General features: G+C 36.8%; 1 protein-coding gene across 3 annotated transcripts in view; it reads right to left on the reverse strand.

Annotated features, from left to right (window-relative positions):
- Window positions 1–17,067, reverse strand: part of MYZAP (myocardial zonula adherens protein) — a 58,557-nt gene that overhangs the window by 29,722 nt on the left and 11,768 nt on the right. For all 3 annotated transcript variants that reach the window (XM_068696257.1, XM_068696256.1, XM_068696255.1), the window contains exons 3-9: window positions 11,764–11,922; window positions 9,108–9,200; window positions 6,585–6,698; window positions 5,557–5,709; window positions 3,410–3,535; window positions 2,393–2,521; window positions 716–798 (exon numbers count right to left, since the gene is read on the reverse strand). In XM_068696257.1, coding sequence (XP_068552358.1) covers window positions 716–798; window positions 2,393–2,521; window positions 3,410–3,535; window positions 5,557–5,709; window positions 6,585–6,698; window positions 9,108–9,200; window positions 11,764–11,922 — 857 coding nt within the window. The remainder of the gene's footprint in view (window positions 1–715; window positions 799–2,392; window positions 2,522–3,409; window positions 3,536–5,556; window positions 5,710–6,584; window positions 6,699–9,107; window positions 9,201–11,763; window positions 11,923–17,067) is intronic.

The raw sequence follows: 17,067 nt of genomic DNA on the forward strand, positions 1-17,067 counted from the left end.
AAACCTCATGATTTGCAGAACCATTCACAGAGGTCTCACTGCCAATAACATGACCTTCAACTTTCCTCAAATAACTAACTCCACAGCTTATTTCTGCACTGTGATGTTACATGACAGATTTTTTTTTTTACACACCTTCATTTGTTCATGTGCATATGTTAATGTCCCTCACATACGTGGATACACTTCTCCAAGCCTCAAATATATTCCATTCTCCCTCTTTTATACATAAGAAATGTTGGCAGTCATATGCAGAACTTTTGCTCTCATCATGAGTTCATCTTTTCAAAGACGGACCTTTTTATCCTATAGCTTAATATTTATACAGAATGTATTTTCTTTTAAAACTGTATTGAACAGTCTAGAAGGAGACGATCAAAGTACTCATAGTCAGGTTCATACTATGCAGAATTTGGGAATGCAGATTTAAGAAAAATGCAATCTACAAATATGTCACTGTGTGTTCCACCTAAAAATGTACTCTGCATGTTTACAAACAACTTTTCAGGAAAAATGCATGGAAATGATATTTTATATCTAAATAAAGGAACTCATCAGATGGATTATCTCTCCTAAACTGCAGTGTTAAAGTTAGGAAAGATAAAATTCAGATGTCTTCAAAAACAAACAAAGCAACTGACCCCCTGAAGTTAGCTAACACTAACAACTGTTAACACTAACAACTACTTAGTTCCACAAACAAGACATATCTTACCTCTCACTGTCAGAGTTTTCAGATTTTGCTCCAGATATTTGCATTTCATTTAGTTCCAGTTGTTTTTGCAGCTGGTGACGTTCCTAAACAACAATAAATGCTACCCTTCAGTTCTCTATATGTATCTATATATATTTCCACAGAATGCAAATAATAAAATCAAATTCACAACTAAAAAAATACACAGAAATAAGATCAGATTTTTCAATTTCCCTTTTGAAGATGTGCAGCTGTACTTGAAACTGAAATTTTTGAATAGAGATGAGTCCTCACAATCTTTAACTACATAAGTCTCATATTTTCCATTTTATCCCTCCAAAAAGAAATCTCAGCCCGAGGCAGAGATAAAAGCTATTGCTCTATTCCTTCCCTCTATCTCTACCCTGTCTTCCACCCAAATCAAAAAACGTTCCTGTTTATCTTCTGGGCATCCACAAACATAGTGCTTGTGAAGATCGATCAGGAATTGGGAACTGTTAACACAAATTAGCAGAAGCTATCCACTTTAATGGGAATTTAACAGTCATTCAGTTTTACTCTGCAAATATCCGGCAGATATCAGCAAAGTAAATAACCTGAAACTTATCTGTACTGTAAGAACTATATTACAATCCTTTTTTCACTGCATGATACTTACAAGTGGTATGCCAAAACCCAGATCAAGTTGATAAGAGGCATATTAAGCTAACATTTCTCAGTGTAATCACTAATTCTACTTGCAAACATCAGACAAAAGTGGCTCAATATAAACGCACATCAGACTAACCAGTGAAGACAACAAGACTGTCTTATAAAAAAATTTCAGTAGTAGCAAATATTTAATAAAGCTGGTGAAAAAATGCTTCACTTGTAAGACCAGAAGACTGTACTCTATCCACTTACTAGAATTTCCCAGTATGTTCTCTATTCTATATTCTAGATAGCAAGGCCCAGATCTTTAAAGATAATGAGAAGCCTGCTATTGAGTTAAATGAGAGACACCCAAGTACATCCAAAAGTATTGGAGTCTTACAGAAGGGCTGCTCTTATGCTTTTGAGAGTGACACTCTTCTGTCTAAGGACTAAACAATAACATTCATTCTCAGTTAGGTGAATGATACCAGAAAACAAAGTCATAATCTAAATAAATTAGAAATCTTTGAAAATTAAGTAGCTGCTAGATATCTGCAAAAAATCCCCCAGAAACTTTTAGTTTGAAGCCCTTAGTTTAGCATTTCATTGAAACACGGATAAATTTGGAGATGCAATTCCAGTCAGAATAGACAACTTAATAATAATAGGGTCTTAATCTACCTAACTAAAATATATTTTAGTGGACCTACCAACAGCATTTTTAAGAGAATTCAGGTCATATATGATTATATCGTTAGACTAGGGAGACCTTGGACACTGAAGGAAATGATGGTTTAGTAAATAAATGTTGACACCTTAAGCAGCTCTGACTGTCAACACAACTAGAAAAATAGAAGAACCACTTAATCACAGTGTCTCTTCAGCAGTCCAGGTGCATTTACTTACATGGATACAATAACTACATAAGATACAAACAGCAACGGTACGTCACTGAGCAGGGTACTAAGCAGCAGGCAATTTCAAAAAAATATAAAAATAAAAATCAAATTCCCTTCATATAATTCCACACTTTCTTTAAAAAATGCAAGCAATGAACTCTCATACCTCTTCCATGCGTTCAATCAGTCGATCCAGCTCACCAATTCTCTGATCTTTCTCTTGTATACTTGTTTCTGTAATTTGCATCTTTTTATTTGCCTCTTCGATAGCTTTCAGAAGCCGGTTTGTTTCCTCCTTTAAACGAGAACATTTACAATCACATTAACATATAATATGAAAAATCTGATAACATATAATATGTTAATGAGGAATAAACATTTTTTAGCCCAAAGAACCGGGCTAATAGTTTTTAAGCAAAGCTCAAGGCTTTTCACTATACTTGCCCAGAAGTCTGGAGAAGCTGTGACCCTAAACTTTAATTGTATGTAACAAAAGATCTGGGGCACTCTGAAGTGCATACATATTTGTAAAGAATCATGAAAGTATGAGAAAAACATTTCCCCATTTCTTAGATATTTGTTCTCCCTTCTGAGGATTTCGTGAAGTAACAGCACAAGCAAATACGCTATTCCAGTTGACAGCATTTTAAACACTACCATTTACCCTGGTCAGCTATGTACTTTCTTCACATATAAAACTATAGGAATAGGAAGAAGCTAGAGAATCTACCTTCAGTCTCAGTCATTATCTATCTTTACCAGGTAGAAGAACACAATGACGAACTGATCAAAGTCAGGTTTTACTTGGGGGTGGACCAAAAACAGTGGACAGAAAGATTTATTGCTCCCCTAGTGTCCAGTGAAATTGTCCCTCCATCCCTTTTAAAAATATCAATAAAATTGGACATCCTGTTTTCCTCTTTTTAGAGGAATGGAAGTAAAAAAAGCCAACTTACTCCATTTCAGATTTTGAAATCAACATTATCATTACTGTTACTGTACTTGAACGTTATTTATTCAGCCCTACAACCCCAATAGCTTGGAAAACTTCGTAACAGTGGTATGACTAGTCACAGAGAAAGGAGTGAAGTAGCATATGTACACTCTGGAGTAAAAAACTCTACATTACTAGGTGACTGAGAAATGACACCCAAACGAAGTGCCACAGACTGGCTATACGTACTAGGAGGATTTCTTTCTCAGCTTTATGTTTCTGTTCCTCTTCTCTCATTTTTTCCTCATATTGACTATACAGTTTTCTTGTCATCTCTCTCATGACTTCAGCATTAGCTTCTTGTGATGATTCCACCTATACGAGAGAAAAGGATGAAAGTCATGGATGACCCATCTGTCAGCAGAGCACTGCTGTCAGCAGGAGAAATGAAACTCACATGATGCAAGAATAACACCTTGAATTTCAGTTCCACCTTGTTATAAATTTGACATTATTGAAGCAGATTGTCATTTGCATCAAAACCATTGCAATGCTTCGCCAATGTAGAACTTATTCAAATTTGCAGAAGTTACCATTTCATCAAGTTTCATGTTGGTTGTATTTAACTAGCCAGCACTTGTAGAGCACCAGGCCACACCTCTTTACTGAGCCCTTCCATAACAGCCTCCAAGTCACTGTTTGTTTCCCCATGGAAAAAGTTTTGTTTCCTGCCATTTTATTGAAATGTAGATTAGAGATGGTGTAGACTCCCATTTCTAGATAGCCACCAACTCTCAAAGCAACAATTACTTTAAGCTGAACATAAGTATGTGCTGCTAACCAGAAGACACTGCTGCACCCTCCCTCCTCTCTCTTGCTTTTTCACATACTGCTATGACAGCCAGCACAGGAACTGGGTTGACCATGGAGCAAAGTTGATCAGTGAACAACTCAGACTGAAAACACCCAGGAGTAAGGGAGGGTTAATTTTTAACCACAGGACCAGAAACTCTACAACTGCTACAGGGAAGAGGGCAAGAATGGTAATTCAGAGACAGGATTTCCCCCTTATGTGCGTTCAAAACACTCACTGAACCACACCCTCATTGATTAAACACAAGATAATAAACTTACAGCATAAACCCATCTACTCTGTAAACTGCAATAAAAAGCAAAGTAAAATAGCTCATCTAGGACTTAGTTCTCTTAATGCACATTCTATAAATCAGAAATGGTTATACTGGAATGCTGTGGCTGCTAAAGCTACGTCAGGGAGATGCGAATACACTGTCATCTGAGAAAAGAATAAAGTGTTCCTTGCTCATCACTAAAGGTTACAAAACCACTAAATGCCTTGTTCTGATTGCAAGGTCTTGGTTTTGCATTTATTTTGTTTGTTTTCTTCACTTCAAGGACCGAATGATTTACTAAAATCTTGTGTTTATCTTACATGGTGGGAACAACTGTCTTAGTGCCCTGTAGGATAACAACAGTGTATTTCATCCTTTGACAAGGGACTAAGCTCTGAACTTACTTGTTCTACAATTGCCCTCTTTGGCAACTCACAGACTGATACTGGCACAGAGGTAGTAACTTGCACTTCGTGGGTGGGACTGAAGATAAATTAAGTTTCACTATAACACAAAACCTTTCATGCTATAGAAAGCCTGAAAGAATCATGTAATTCAGAAAAAGCCAACAATCAAAACCCAAATTCCTTGAGATATACTGAGCTGGAGTATGATCCCTAGCACTGACTCTCCATCATTTGTTTGCTTATAACTTGAGCAATGAGGATAGTGAAAACAAGCATTAAAATATTGATGCACTATGGCATCTGTCATGGTATTCTTAAGCAAGTTCTCCAACCTCAGCTATTGTAATGAGAAAACGGTCAAGCTTTCTGCCATGTAAAACCATATAGTTTGCATTTTATTCCCTTGTATTTCTCTGAAAGAAATAGCTTAATTCTCTTTCCAAAACACTTGCTGCTACAGCACTTATCTGCTGATCGTATGTTCATAAAACTTGATTACCTATTAAAAATTAAGCAGTACCATATAAGCAGGCTCAACATCAAGACATTCTTACAGCACTGTGTAAAGTTATAAAGTCCCTTTACTTACAGAAATGGACACTAATTACCTTTTAATAGTTTGAACTTCCACCTGCCAACATCTCTGGAGAGTAATCCCATGTCATGGAAAGACTGACTGCTGCCAGCTGGGATTCTTTGTTATTAATACAGAACCATTTCACAGGAATATGACAGCTCTAGAGAACGAGCAAGGTGTGATGGATGAAGAATCCTTCACAAATAAGGCCAAGGAATTCATTTAATATATTCCTAAATGCCCTTACTGTGCAATATCTTCAGGGGAATTTATATACTGTACCTTTAATTTCAGTAACTGATTTTCAATTTGTGCTGTTTCCAGTTGTTTTTGCTTCTCTCTCAGCTTTTCCATAGATTGCTCATGTGTGTGTTTTAAATTCCTTATTTGTTCCCTTATATCAGTGTTCTCCAAAGTAACATCCACTAGAGTTTTCTGGAAGAAAGAGGCAAACCACATATTAAAAATCACAAATAATCTAGTTTGCTAATGTAGTCAAGAGATTATGGAATAGAAAAAAACATTTAAGAGATTCATGATTAGTCAACACAACATGAACAGTTTTGAAAGTTTTAACATATAAAATTCTGACTTTTTTTGTATTTGGTTTCCTAGAAGGAATTTCCATGAGGAACATATTCATTGAAATCAAGTCCTGGAGCACTATTAAAAAAAAAAAAAAAAAAGAAAGAAAAAAGGAATATGGATACATTTTAGTACAAATGTTATTCCCAACAGTCTTCCTTTCTCCTCTCCAAGATCCATGCTATACATATTAAACACATTAAAGTGAGAAAAACTGTGATATACAAGAAAACAGGACCATTAATTGTTGAGCTCATATACATGGGAATTTGAAAGTCTTTAAAACAGAAAATATGTTCCTGCATTCTCCCTCCCCCTACATTTCACAGGTATATACAACCTCACCAGTACTTATTAGCATCCACACATGCTACTTCCATTTCTATTACCTGGTGAAGGTAGGTATAAGACAGAAGGTGTTCTATTTTGCATAATACAGAACAAATTACATTGTCACCTTACAATATTCCGTAAAGACATGACTAGTGACATTAGTCCGCTGCAGATCAGTATTTCTTGACTGTACACTTTTTTAATTGTTGTTACAAAATAGTTGCAGATTTTTTTCCTTAGTTTCTTAAATTAGATGCCTCAGATACACAAGACAATACTTTATGGACTACCTTAGTGTTAGAATCTGTATTTGTTATCCATGTTTAATGTACGCTTTTAAATGCACGTCAGAAAATGAAGTTGTCAGCTGTGAAACAGCTATTAAAATGTACCTGCAAGTCTATTGATGCTGATGTCAAGGAGCTGTTCATTTCACTAAAGCTATCTAAGGCTGCAGCCTGCACTCGCACATGATTCTCTAAGGATTCCTGATGAGCATTTGTCACCTGAGCAGGAAAAAAAAAGAAGTTTTATATAGAATAATGATCAAGTTTACCTATTGCTTCAAAGGGACCTACAGAATAGACAGATCCCATGGTTAATTTCCACAGTACTAGGATGCTTAAAGTATACAAACCACGTCCCTGTACCTCAAAAACATACAAACAAAATTTATAATTCAAATATGCTAACAGAAACAAGGCACAAGTAGCTATGTTTGTTGCTGATCTGTAATCAGTGTAAAACCTGTCTGTTTTCCGAAAGGACAAGAGAACACTTGGCAGCAGGCTTATATAGACAGAGTGGGTGGACTATAAAAAGTCACAGGGTGAAAACCAGAAGAATGCAAGAAAAGAAGAGATCTAGAAAGGTTTGGGTGAACTGTAGAATAGCCTTAATTAAGAAGGAAATGACTAACTGGATACATAAAGAAGCAACACCAAGACGACTCAAGGATGAAACAATATGAAGCAGACAGGAGAGTCAGCAGAGAGCTACGTTATACAAAAATTTGTCATCTGTTATACAAACACACGCATGCTTAAAACTGGAGGGAATAAAAGTACAAAATGACATCATTTAAGAGGAGACAGAAACTCAAAACAATGTAAATTATTATGAACCATTCAGTAATAAAAGAGGAAAAAAAATGTTACTAATGGAGGCCAACCCAACTTGGATTCTTTGATAAATGAGATTTGTTTCTCGATAAAAGCATAAGAACACCAGGGACCGATATGGAGAACAATTAGTGTTTAGTAACCAAGTCATACATGGATTAGATCAACACAGGGAGCAGAAGCCAAGTAGTTACTGTTAACCCTATACAAATGTGTGCTCAGGTAAAACAAACAAACAAACAAAAGCAGAAATGCTTTGCATGGATTAAGTAAGTTGCAAGATAAGAACTTGTGTGAAGAAACATATTGCCCAGGGCTGAGTATTTGAAGTACAAACTTCAAACAAACTCCATGAACAAAAAGTAGTCCTGGAAATTAATGGGGAAAAAAAGTGTAGTGATTTAAAGCTGAAGCAAAGAGTATAGAAAGGATTTTAAATAGGATCCTCAAATAGCATGTAGGATGGCATTGATGTAAAAACAAAACAAAAAAAAACAATCAAATCAAAAAGCGTATGTTATTAGGTAGAAGAACACCTGGACTTTCTTTCAGGAACTCTAAAATACTAAGAAACAGGGTGGGGAATGTCTCAGTGTGCTGTTTATGTCAGAAGGAATCCTTCGTAAACTGTACATTTGCTTCAGAACTAGAGATTCTGAAAAAGCTGGTCATTATCCCCAGTGATTTTCAGACTCACGCACGATTTTTACTGGTCAAGTGTAAGATCCAGAAATACAGAATATCGTCACTCGTCCTCAGTAGGGACCAGCCACAAAGAAGACAACACCACATCTGAGTCAGCATTTGTCTACATGGTACTCAATCAGGGGTACACCTCGCTGGCATCAAGACTAATTAATTCAGTTTTCTCTCCTTCCTCTCAAGTTGGGGTGATTTTTTTATTATTATTATTTTATTTAAGTATACTACTTGCCACAGATTTCTGTTCTGTGTTGTGATCTGTATGCATAAATACAGCATGCAGGGAACTAACAGTCTCCAAATAAGACTGTCAGAAGGGCACAAGTCAGGGTCTCAGACCCTTAAAAGTCAGGCTATGTTTAGTTGTCAAAGCTTCTTCTGAACCAGGGCTGTGAATAACAGTATTGAATATAAATTCCACAGCAGGTTTTCAGGGGAACTTTTTGGAACTAAGAACCCAGCTTAAATAGATGAATAGCATTTCTACAGACTGCAGCAGCATTTATTGCCAAAGCACACAGCAGAAGAAAGGTCATCAAATGACCATCACAAGGTTCCATTAAGAACCAAAAGGTAAGTCATTTTAGGAATGCCATACACTTTAATACTCAGTAATATTACTACTTCTTTTACTATCATGTTTAAACAATAGTCAGTAAAACAGAACAAAGTCTGTTGAAATTACACCAACTTGAAGTTGTACGTATTTTTCAAATTTTTATTTTTCAAATCACCTGGCAGATGACTGCTCCAAACACCTCCAATAATTCCTAAATTGTCTAGAATGAGCATGCACTCAGATGATGCTATCAAGATTGTTCTTCTATTTCTAAGAAACAGGCAATTAATTCCATATGCAAAAGCATCCCTGTCCTACTTTACCTTGCTGGAGGGAAAAGGTAGATAAATAAAAGAAGGTAAACATGTCACGTTACAGAACAAACCAGAATGGTTTGAGATATTATTTCTGTTTTTCTAAAGTAAAATAAATAAATAAGTAATTAAAAAAAAAAAAAAAAAAAAGAGAGAGAAAAATGTCTCTAGATAGTACAGGGACAGTTATTCTTTCCCTACAATTGAATGCATACTTACTTTCAGTTCATTCGTAAGCTGCTGTATTTTTCGTTTCATTTCATCATATTCCCCATACATTTTCTTTCTTACTTTTTCCAGAGTTGCTCTCACCTGGTGTTAGAAAAATCACATGCCTTATCAATCAAACTTACTGATGATACTGTTTATACTGGGACACAATATTTTGCTCCTATATCTTTTATTGTTACTTTTAGTGATGGCCATTATTAATCTAACTTTTTTTTCCAATAGTACTTTATACTTAAGACAAGAAGTTAAGTCTTAAGAGCTGTCTACATAGGAATGATCTATATAAAAGTCTCTCAGTAATTCTAAACTTCTCTGTACACACTTAAACACTAGTAAATTAATAATTTAAATGAATTTCAATTATCCATAAGTCATTCTAACCTAATTTGATGGCTAACGGAACTAAAACTAATTTGAACATACAACGTTTTCTTTCTCAAAAAAGCATCCACACATGGATTTAATACACATTCATTCTATTTAAAGTGTTTAATTAAGTTTTCACTGAGTGTCCTTTGAAGGTAAACCCTTTAGTTTCACTGCATTTGGACTTTTAGGCTCATGATTAACTAAACAATATATTAGCATAAATTTACCAACATAATTTCAAACCTGAAGAGTATTTGATTTTATTTAAGAACTACGGATGTAAATTATGTCTTGCCTTTCTAAACAAAAAGTAAAAGAAGAAAAACAAAACATGTTAGAAGCCAGCTTGGGTTTGCATGCCATTACAAACATGCAAAGAACCAATTTTCTTAAGAGCACACATTGTAAACACTATTTAGATGTTCACCTACAGTCTACCTTCCAGCTATATAATTCAGATTTCAGATTTTTATTTTTTTTTCCTCCCTGCCCTCAATTGAACACAAACTGGCTGCAGATAATCTAGGGCAGTGAGCTTACCTTACCTCTGCATAGCTGAAGTGAGGCTTGGGGAAGGAAGGAGGGGAAAATATCAAGAGGAGATATTTCTGGAAGCTCTGTCGTATACACACTCCCTCCCAGAAAGAAGGGTACTGGCCACCAAACCTATGCAAGGAGTGGGCACAAGCCTACTCCCAACTACTTGCTCCCTTTAGGATGAGAAACACAGAAGGAAGCTGACTCCTGCACTTCTGAAGGAAACCCTCCTTGTCCTGTTCCTACACACGTGCATGCCCCCCGCAAGGTCAAAGTTTGACACTGATACAAAATAAATGATCAGCAGTTCTGATGTGGCCCACCATTTTTGGTCTATTTAAGTCAGCACGTATGTGGCACAAGCTGAGAACTTTTATTTAAGACTCTACTTTTAAAGATTGAACTTATCTGGCAGGCCAAAGTTCACAAACTAGCATAACTGAACGTAGCCTCTAAAAGACAGCAGTGCAAGGGTCAGTACACCTCTTCAAAGGTCTTTCCCACATTTTCTGAAAGCATCAGTACCCTGAACACGATGCAAGACATGCTATTGAAATGCCCTGACATTTCCCACCACGCCACAAGCTGTGGCATTTGCAATGAACAGCGAAGAAGAGGGAGATGGTCCCAGTCCAAGCAACCTGCATCAGGTATCAGAAGCAGTGCAACCTAGGAAGCTGCATCATGCTGTATGCCAAGCCACCCATCCCCTGGCAGCACTTCAGCAAGGGAGATAAACTACGTAGGCAGGAAAAGAGCAGCCAAAGCAGCTCACATGCCTTGCCTGCGCAGCAGTAGCGACGTATCCTAATTGGCAAGTGCAGGAACTGGAGAGTGTAAATGCTAGGAGCTGGTAAACTGTGAGTAATAAAGGAGAAAAACAAGTCCTGATAGCTCAAGACTAGGCAGATGCTAGGAGTACACGTAATTACAGTCTCTTACGCTGCTGGCTTAACTCGGTGCTCCTCCCTTTTATAGCAATGCAGTTCTCTTGCACTTGAATCAGTGTAAGATGATAGCCACTGACCAACAGTAGATGGAAAGAGGTCAAATTATTTGCTCTGGGCTAATTAAGGAGTTATTGCCAAAGTCTGACACACAAAGAGATGGTGAGTTTTAGGCACAGAAATGAGCAGCATCAGAAATGCTTTTTTTTTTTTTTCTTTCAGGAGAGCTCCTGCCAATTATGATAAATGAGCATGCACAAAGAAAATAGTACAAAGTCATCCTTATTAGGCTGCCTATTTTAAGACTGCCCCAAGACATACCCAAGTGATTTTAGTGTATCACCTAATTTAGGAGCCTTTCCAAAACTGGGATGGGGGAGGGGAAAGCAGAAGAGAAGAGAGTTTATCCTTCCAGGTGCCTGCTTACATAGATTCTCCTGTATCACAGTGAAAATTATGAAGACTTCAGGGACCCCAAGATCTGTTTGGCAAGTTACTTGTCCAGGTTCCAGGTGCATCCCTCACCTCAGTCATCGAGCATTAAGGACTATCATTTGTCACAGAGGACTTGAGTTTGAAACATGTAGCTCCCAAGTACCTAACAGGTGTTTTTGTTTTGTTTTGTTTTTTAAACTTGAGTACCAACAAGGCAAGCATTTAACTTCAAAGTGGGTTCCTGATTCCAATTTGGATGTTGGCCTAGACATCGGTTGTCCCATGGTCACTCACAGCTCTACATGAATAAATGGAAGGGATATTTGACAAACTTTGAAGCTGAAAGAATAACTCACTTCTTTAATGTAATTCATCTCTTCTTTCAGCTGATCAGCTGACCAGCCATAAACCACCATTTCTCTCTTATGGTTGTTGTCAGTCCGGTGCACGACGCCATACACCATTCCATGAGAAAGTGTCCCTGGAGACATGCCATTTGGTACATGGTAGAGCTCCTTAAAAACAAATAATAAATTATTTTAAAATCAGTTCTAGAATAATTTAAAAACAAAACAAAAAATACAGTAACATGGGACCAGGAGAGACAGTCAACTAGAGTGAAGGCACGGCAGCACCTAAGAATACTAGTTCCCAAATGTTTCGGGGCCAAATTGTCAACCTTCATACTTTTGGGATGATCAATAATCAGTTCATAATTGACACAGATGATACAGATGTCTAATTGCCATTGACTTTAATAGAAGTGGTATATGTACAGTCAGGAGCAACAGATTGGATTAGTGCAAGAAGAGATGGAGGCACAGGAGAGAGAAAGCTACCCTGGCTTACATGCTACTTTTCTGCATTCTTCTAGAGCATTATTAGCTCTCACAGTTTCCCTTTAAATTCTTGAAAAAGCAGAGTTCCCTCCTGCCCTCTGCAAAGTCCCTGCTGTGCAATGTATCAAAATTCACAAGTTTAATAAAACTATTTAGAGAGTTCTCAGATGAAACTGATATTACAACTTCTGAGCTCTTACACAGAGCACAGAAAATACCGTTTTATCTTGCAGATAAACAATCTAGGATTTTAGTTTGCATTCTAGGCTAAGGACCTCCAAAGCAATCAAACACCCATTTCAGTGTTGCATTTCTCTTCCAGAAATTGTAGAACTGACACCGTAAAAGCCAAAACAATGTTATGAAACACAGCATCCACATGAGCGTTTCTGTGTTACGAACTATTATAGGAGGACAGAACTTCAAGCACAGATCTTGATTGTTACTTGATTGGCAGCTTTAAAGTGCCTACATTTGTTATTTTGACAATCTGCAGAAATTTATAAAAAAATACTTGTGATAAATGTCTTATTTTAAGGTGCTCTTTGCAACAGACTCTTCTTATTCATCTCATCAATATAGTTAAGAAAAATACTCATACAAACAGTAGGAATCATTTCCCTCAGCATGTAAATAAATATCTGCAAGATGAGATGTAACCACCCATCCTAACTACTCACCTAGCCTCCCTTCTAATCAACAGAGAAATATACTTCTGTAGCAATCACCTGAAATAAGTCGGACTCCAGAAGTACTAATTTATCTTCTTGTTTATGAAGAATTTAAACAACTAGCTCAGATGAAAACATCCATATTATGGCTTTTTAAACTAGGGGAGGAAATAATATCACCTAACTTTGGATGTTTGCACATTGGGAATCAAAATGAACGATTCTTTGTGACTATAAAGTTAGAAAGATACAATCTTGAAAAACAAAAACAAAAACAGCTGTTACTACTTAAATTTGCACATTGTCTTTTAAAGGCCAGAGATAGAGATAAATTACTTACAGGTAATTTCACTAAACTTCCTTTCTCACAAAAGATTTTTCCCAGGATCCGGATAAATCTGACAATATTTGCAACATTGGCATTTGAATATATTTGTTTTTGTTTTGTTGTTCAGTAATGACACAGCATGAAAACCTACAGACTTTGAGAGTCTATTAAATCTAAGGAGCATCTAAATGTTGTATTTGATACCAAACAGGAGCAGGAAGAGATGAAACTCATCATCTTGTATCCACATGCAATCGCACCCCAGCTAGTCTTCAGTTCGTACTATGACAGAGGCCAATGGTGATATCTGCATTCTAAAGCAGTAGCTCCTTCAATTTTTAGCAGCCAAACCAACACAACTGAAGTGGCAATGTAAGGATAAATATTTCTTTGGGTAGGGTAAAAATGAACAGGAAAATCTATTTGGATTAAAATAAATGGCTAAAGATGGACATCTGTTATACATGATAAAAAGAAAGGTGCATTCCTTCTGCATGGCACTGACTGATTTTCTCAACATTGGAAAACCTTTACTGTATCACTGATGGCTTAACCGTTTTGCTGAAACCCTGTATGTGTGCATGCAGAGCTGGGAGGGGAACAATCATGGAGCAGACACCTGATAAAGACAGTTTCAGGCAAAGAACAACAAGGCTACAAGTATCATTGAAAATGAATCAATTAGAAACACCTAATGGTAAAATATTGGGCCACCAGTCCTACCAATAACAGATACAATTCTGCAGTTTGAAAACACTATATGCAAAGCTTCATATCCTGATAACCAAAAGTTACATAAGTACCTCGTTTTTTGTTTTTTGTTTTTTTTTTTTTTTGTTTGTTTGTTTTTTGTTTGTTTGTTTTTGTTTTTTTTCCTACTTAGGATGCATACAGACAAAAACTAGACCTGATTTTTTGAGAGTAAATAACACAGGAACTAGATGGGGACATGACTCAAAACTTTAGTGTCTGTTTACTTCCAGGGTTGTACAGTTCCTTTGGTAGTTTCATCTCAGCTCCTCCCCTGCATCTGGATAAAGGGATTACATACAATTTTCCATCTTCCAGATAACCACATGAATAATCACTTTGATTGTTTAGAAGTTACTAAGGCTCCAGACATTGAATTTATAAATCCATACCCTTTACCAACTCTCATTAATTTTTTATGAGGTGAACAGCTGAGTACCAGCAACTACTAAGATCCTTTGTGCCTCTGAAACATTAGCAGAATTGTTTAAAGTAATATTGGCAGAGTTCTGCATGAAGGTTATGATCAAGTCCCTTATTTTTTGAACATTGCAAACACATTCCTAAGGAATGCTTTAAAGGATTTTCCCCCTCTAGCAAAGACCAGCAGATTCAGACACTAGGTTTGCAGCCAGAGAATCACCCATGACACTTAAATATTTCACAGATGAACAGACTTAAATTTACATCATAATGGGCACACAACGAGCATCATAAGTATGCACAAAGCCAGACTGGTTTCACTTCTCCAGCAATAATAATACACTTGTCTCCAGTCTATATCTGCACAAGCCTCCCAAAATGTCTTTGTCACTTCTCTTTCAGATTAAAAAGAATCTCCATCATCTGTTGAGTGTTCCAGTTCTACTACGTGCTATTTACAACACAGGATATTGCTTTAACTTCTCATTGTTTTCCTCTGTCTCCCATACATATCCACTCCCACTACTCACATTTTTCTGACAAGGTCCTCGCCTCTCTCTACTTTGATCTGCAGTGAGGCATCTCAGTGATGATAGCAGAATAAGTAAATACATGCAAGTATTTAGAAGCAAGTAGATACTGTAAAGTTAACCAGAAAAGTACATAAAGCTGGAAGGTTTCTTTAGTTAACCATTGCTTTTTAAGGTCAGAGTATCAGCCAACTCCAGAGTACAGGGAAGCTCTTACTCCCTCCCTGCCTACGCACTTGATAGCACTGGAACAAGACCTTTTCTAAGTGCAATGTGTTGCCCCAAAATGTGCTGAAAACCCCTTCCAATATGACATGCTTATCTGAAAAGGCAGATGAAACTCAAGAAACTCATGAATATTTCTTTGTGGCTACAGTCAATTGTTTGACAATCCAAGTTAACAGCAACAACACATCGTGTTGCTGTACATGAATAATATAGCAGCTTCCAGGAACATGCTTTGGCTAAGCTGTAGCAATAGTCATGTTGCAGTTGGCAGCATCACACAGCATGTCCTGAAGAAAAGCGGACTGTGTTTACTTAATTAATAATTATTCAATACAGAAGCCGACACCCCTAGGTTGCAAAAGTCTTGATAATTGCCATGCATCCTGTTTATGTCTACGTCCAAGGAAGTAGCACAAGCAGCACATAATGTAATATGAAGCAAAGACACTATAAAAATAGACTCATATTTAAATATGATTTGTGAGCTGCTTTTTGTACCGCCCATAGTTTTATTAGCATTATGTAAATAACACTGAGGGGTGACTTCTTCCAAATCTGTCTCCATCAACTTTTTAAATGCAAGTCAGGTACCCCCATGCTTCATACTTTCTCACCGCCCAGAAGCTGGAAGCAGAAGCCTAGATGAGGTGTCTTATTTTGAGGAAAAAGGACACTTCATATAATAATTTGCACGATTTCAGAGGTAATACACACATGGTCTCGAAATTTTACTGTGATCTTCTGTTTACCAGCACCATCTAAAAACTTTTCTTTTAACCTACAACTTAATTAGTTAGGTAAGGCTTTATCTTTTCCTTGTCTGCTGCATTCCAGGGGGGTTCTGAAATATCCAGTTATCTTTTGTGTGTTCACTGTGTATACAAAGAACAAGAGCATTCACATCGTTACTTAGGTTACATATTTTCTGTCCAGTAAAGTGACACATTTACAATACTGAGTTCACCAAGCAAAAGTTACTGTGCTCTTACAAAACGCAGCAATGTTTTCATATTTCTTCATATTCCCCTACAGCTTATGGAACTCATGTTACATTCTGGGATGTTTCATATATAAATAGTATTAAAATATGGAAAATATGCCAAGACATAGACACGAGCATTCTTAAACTCATTGATGCTAAATCAGAAGCTTCATTGAACACATTCAAATTTTTTAACTCCTTGATTTTTTTTTTAGAATTTAGGTGCCTGCCTCATAAAACAGAAGTAGCGGGCGTTACACAAAGTCACATCTAATCAAAGAAATCTATACCCAGAACACCAACATTTATATGCTAAGAAAATAAGATACAACAGAGTAGTAATCAGAGGTCAGTGGAACTCTTTCTGTGGTCTTCATGTAGTGCTATTTTGAATGAAGGAGTTGCTTAAACAGCATTTCCAAAAACAATGAATTTGTGCTGGAGAGGCTGAGAAGCAGCCACCTGTAACAGGTGAACCACATTTGTTATGTCACAGCTCCTGATATGCTGCTGGGAGTGGGCTGGCAGCCACAGATCAGCAGAGAAAATAGGCACTGTCCTAGATTCAAAGTGCACAACAGCCTCGTGTTCACTGCACTCATGCTCTTTGGTCCAGCCCTGACACAAGTTTCTGCTTGGTGTTCAGCATAATACACTGGAGCAAATTCTCCTTCTGGCTTCCTTACAGTCTACATTTTTGCTGGGAGAAAAATATTTACTCTGCTTTTGTATTCCTATGCAAGAAGCAAAAAGGGTTTCACCTCTAGGATGTGACAAATTAAAAATGTAATTAAAGAGTTTGAAAATATACACAGACAAAGTACCAATTACAGTTAAGATTAAATGCTGTTCGAACTCTGTTGAAAGCCACAGAAACAGGGAAGTGAGACAAATTTTTATTTTTTATTA

The sequence above is a fragment of the Anas acuta genome, chromosome 12, assembly GCF_963932015.1.
Source record: "Anas acuta chromosome 12, bAnaAcu1.1, whole genome shotgun sequence".
Taxonomy (NCBI): Eukaryota; Metazoa; Chordata; class Aves; order Anseriformes; family Anatidae; genus Anas; species Anas acuta.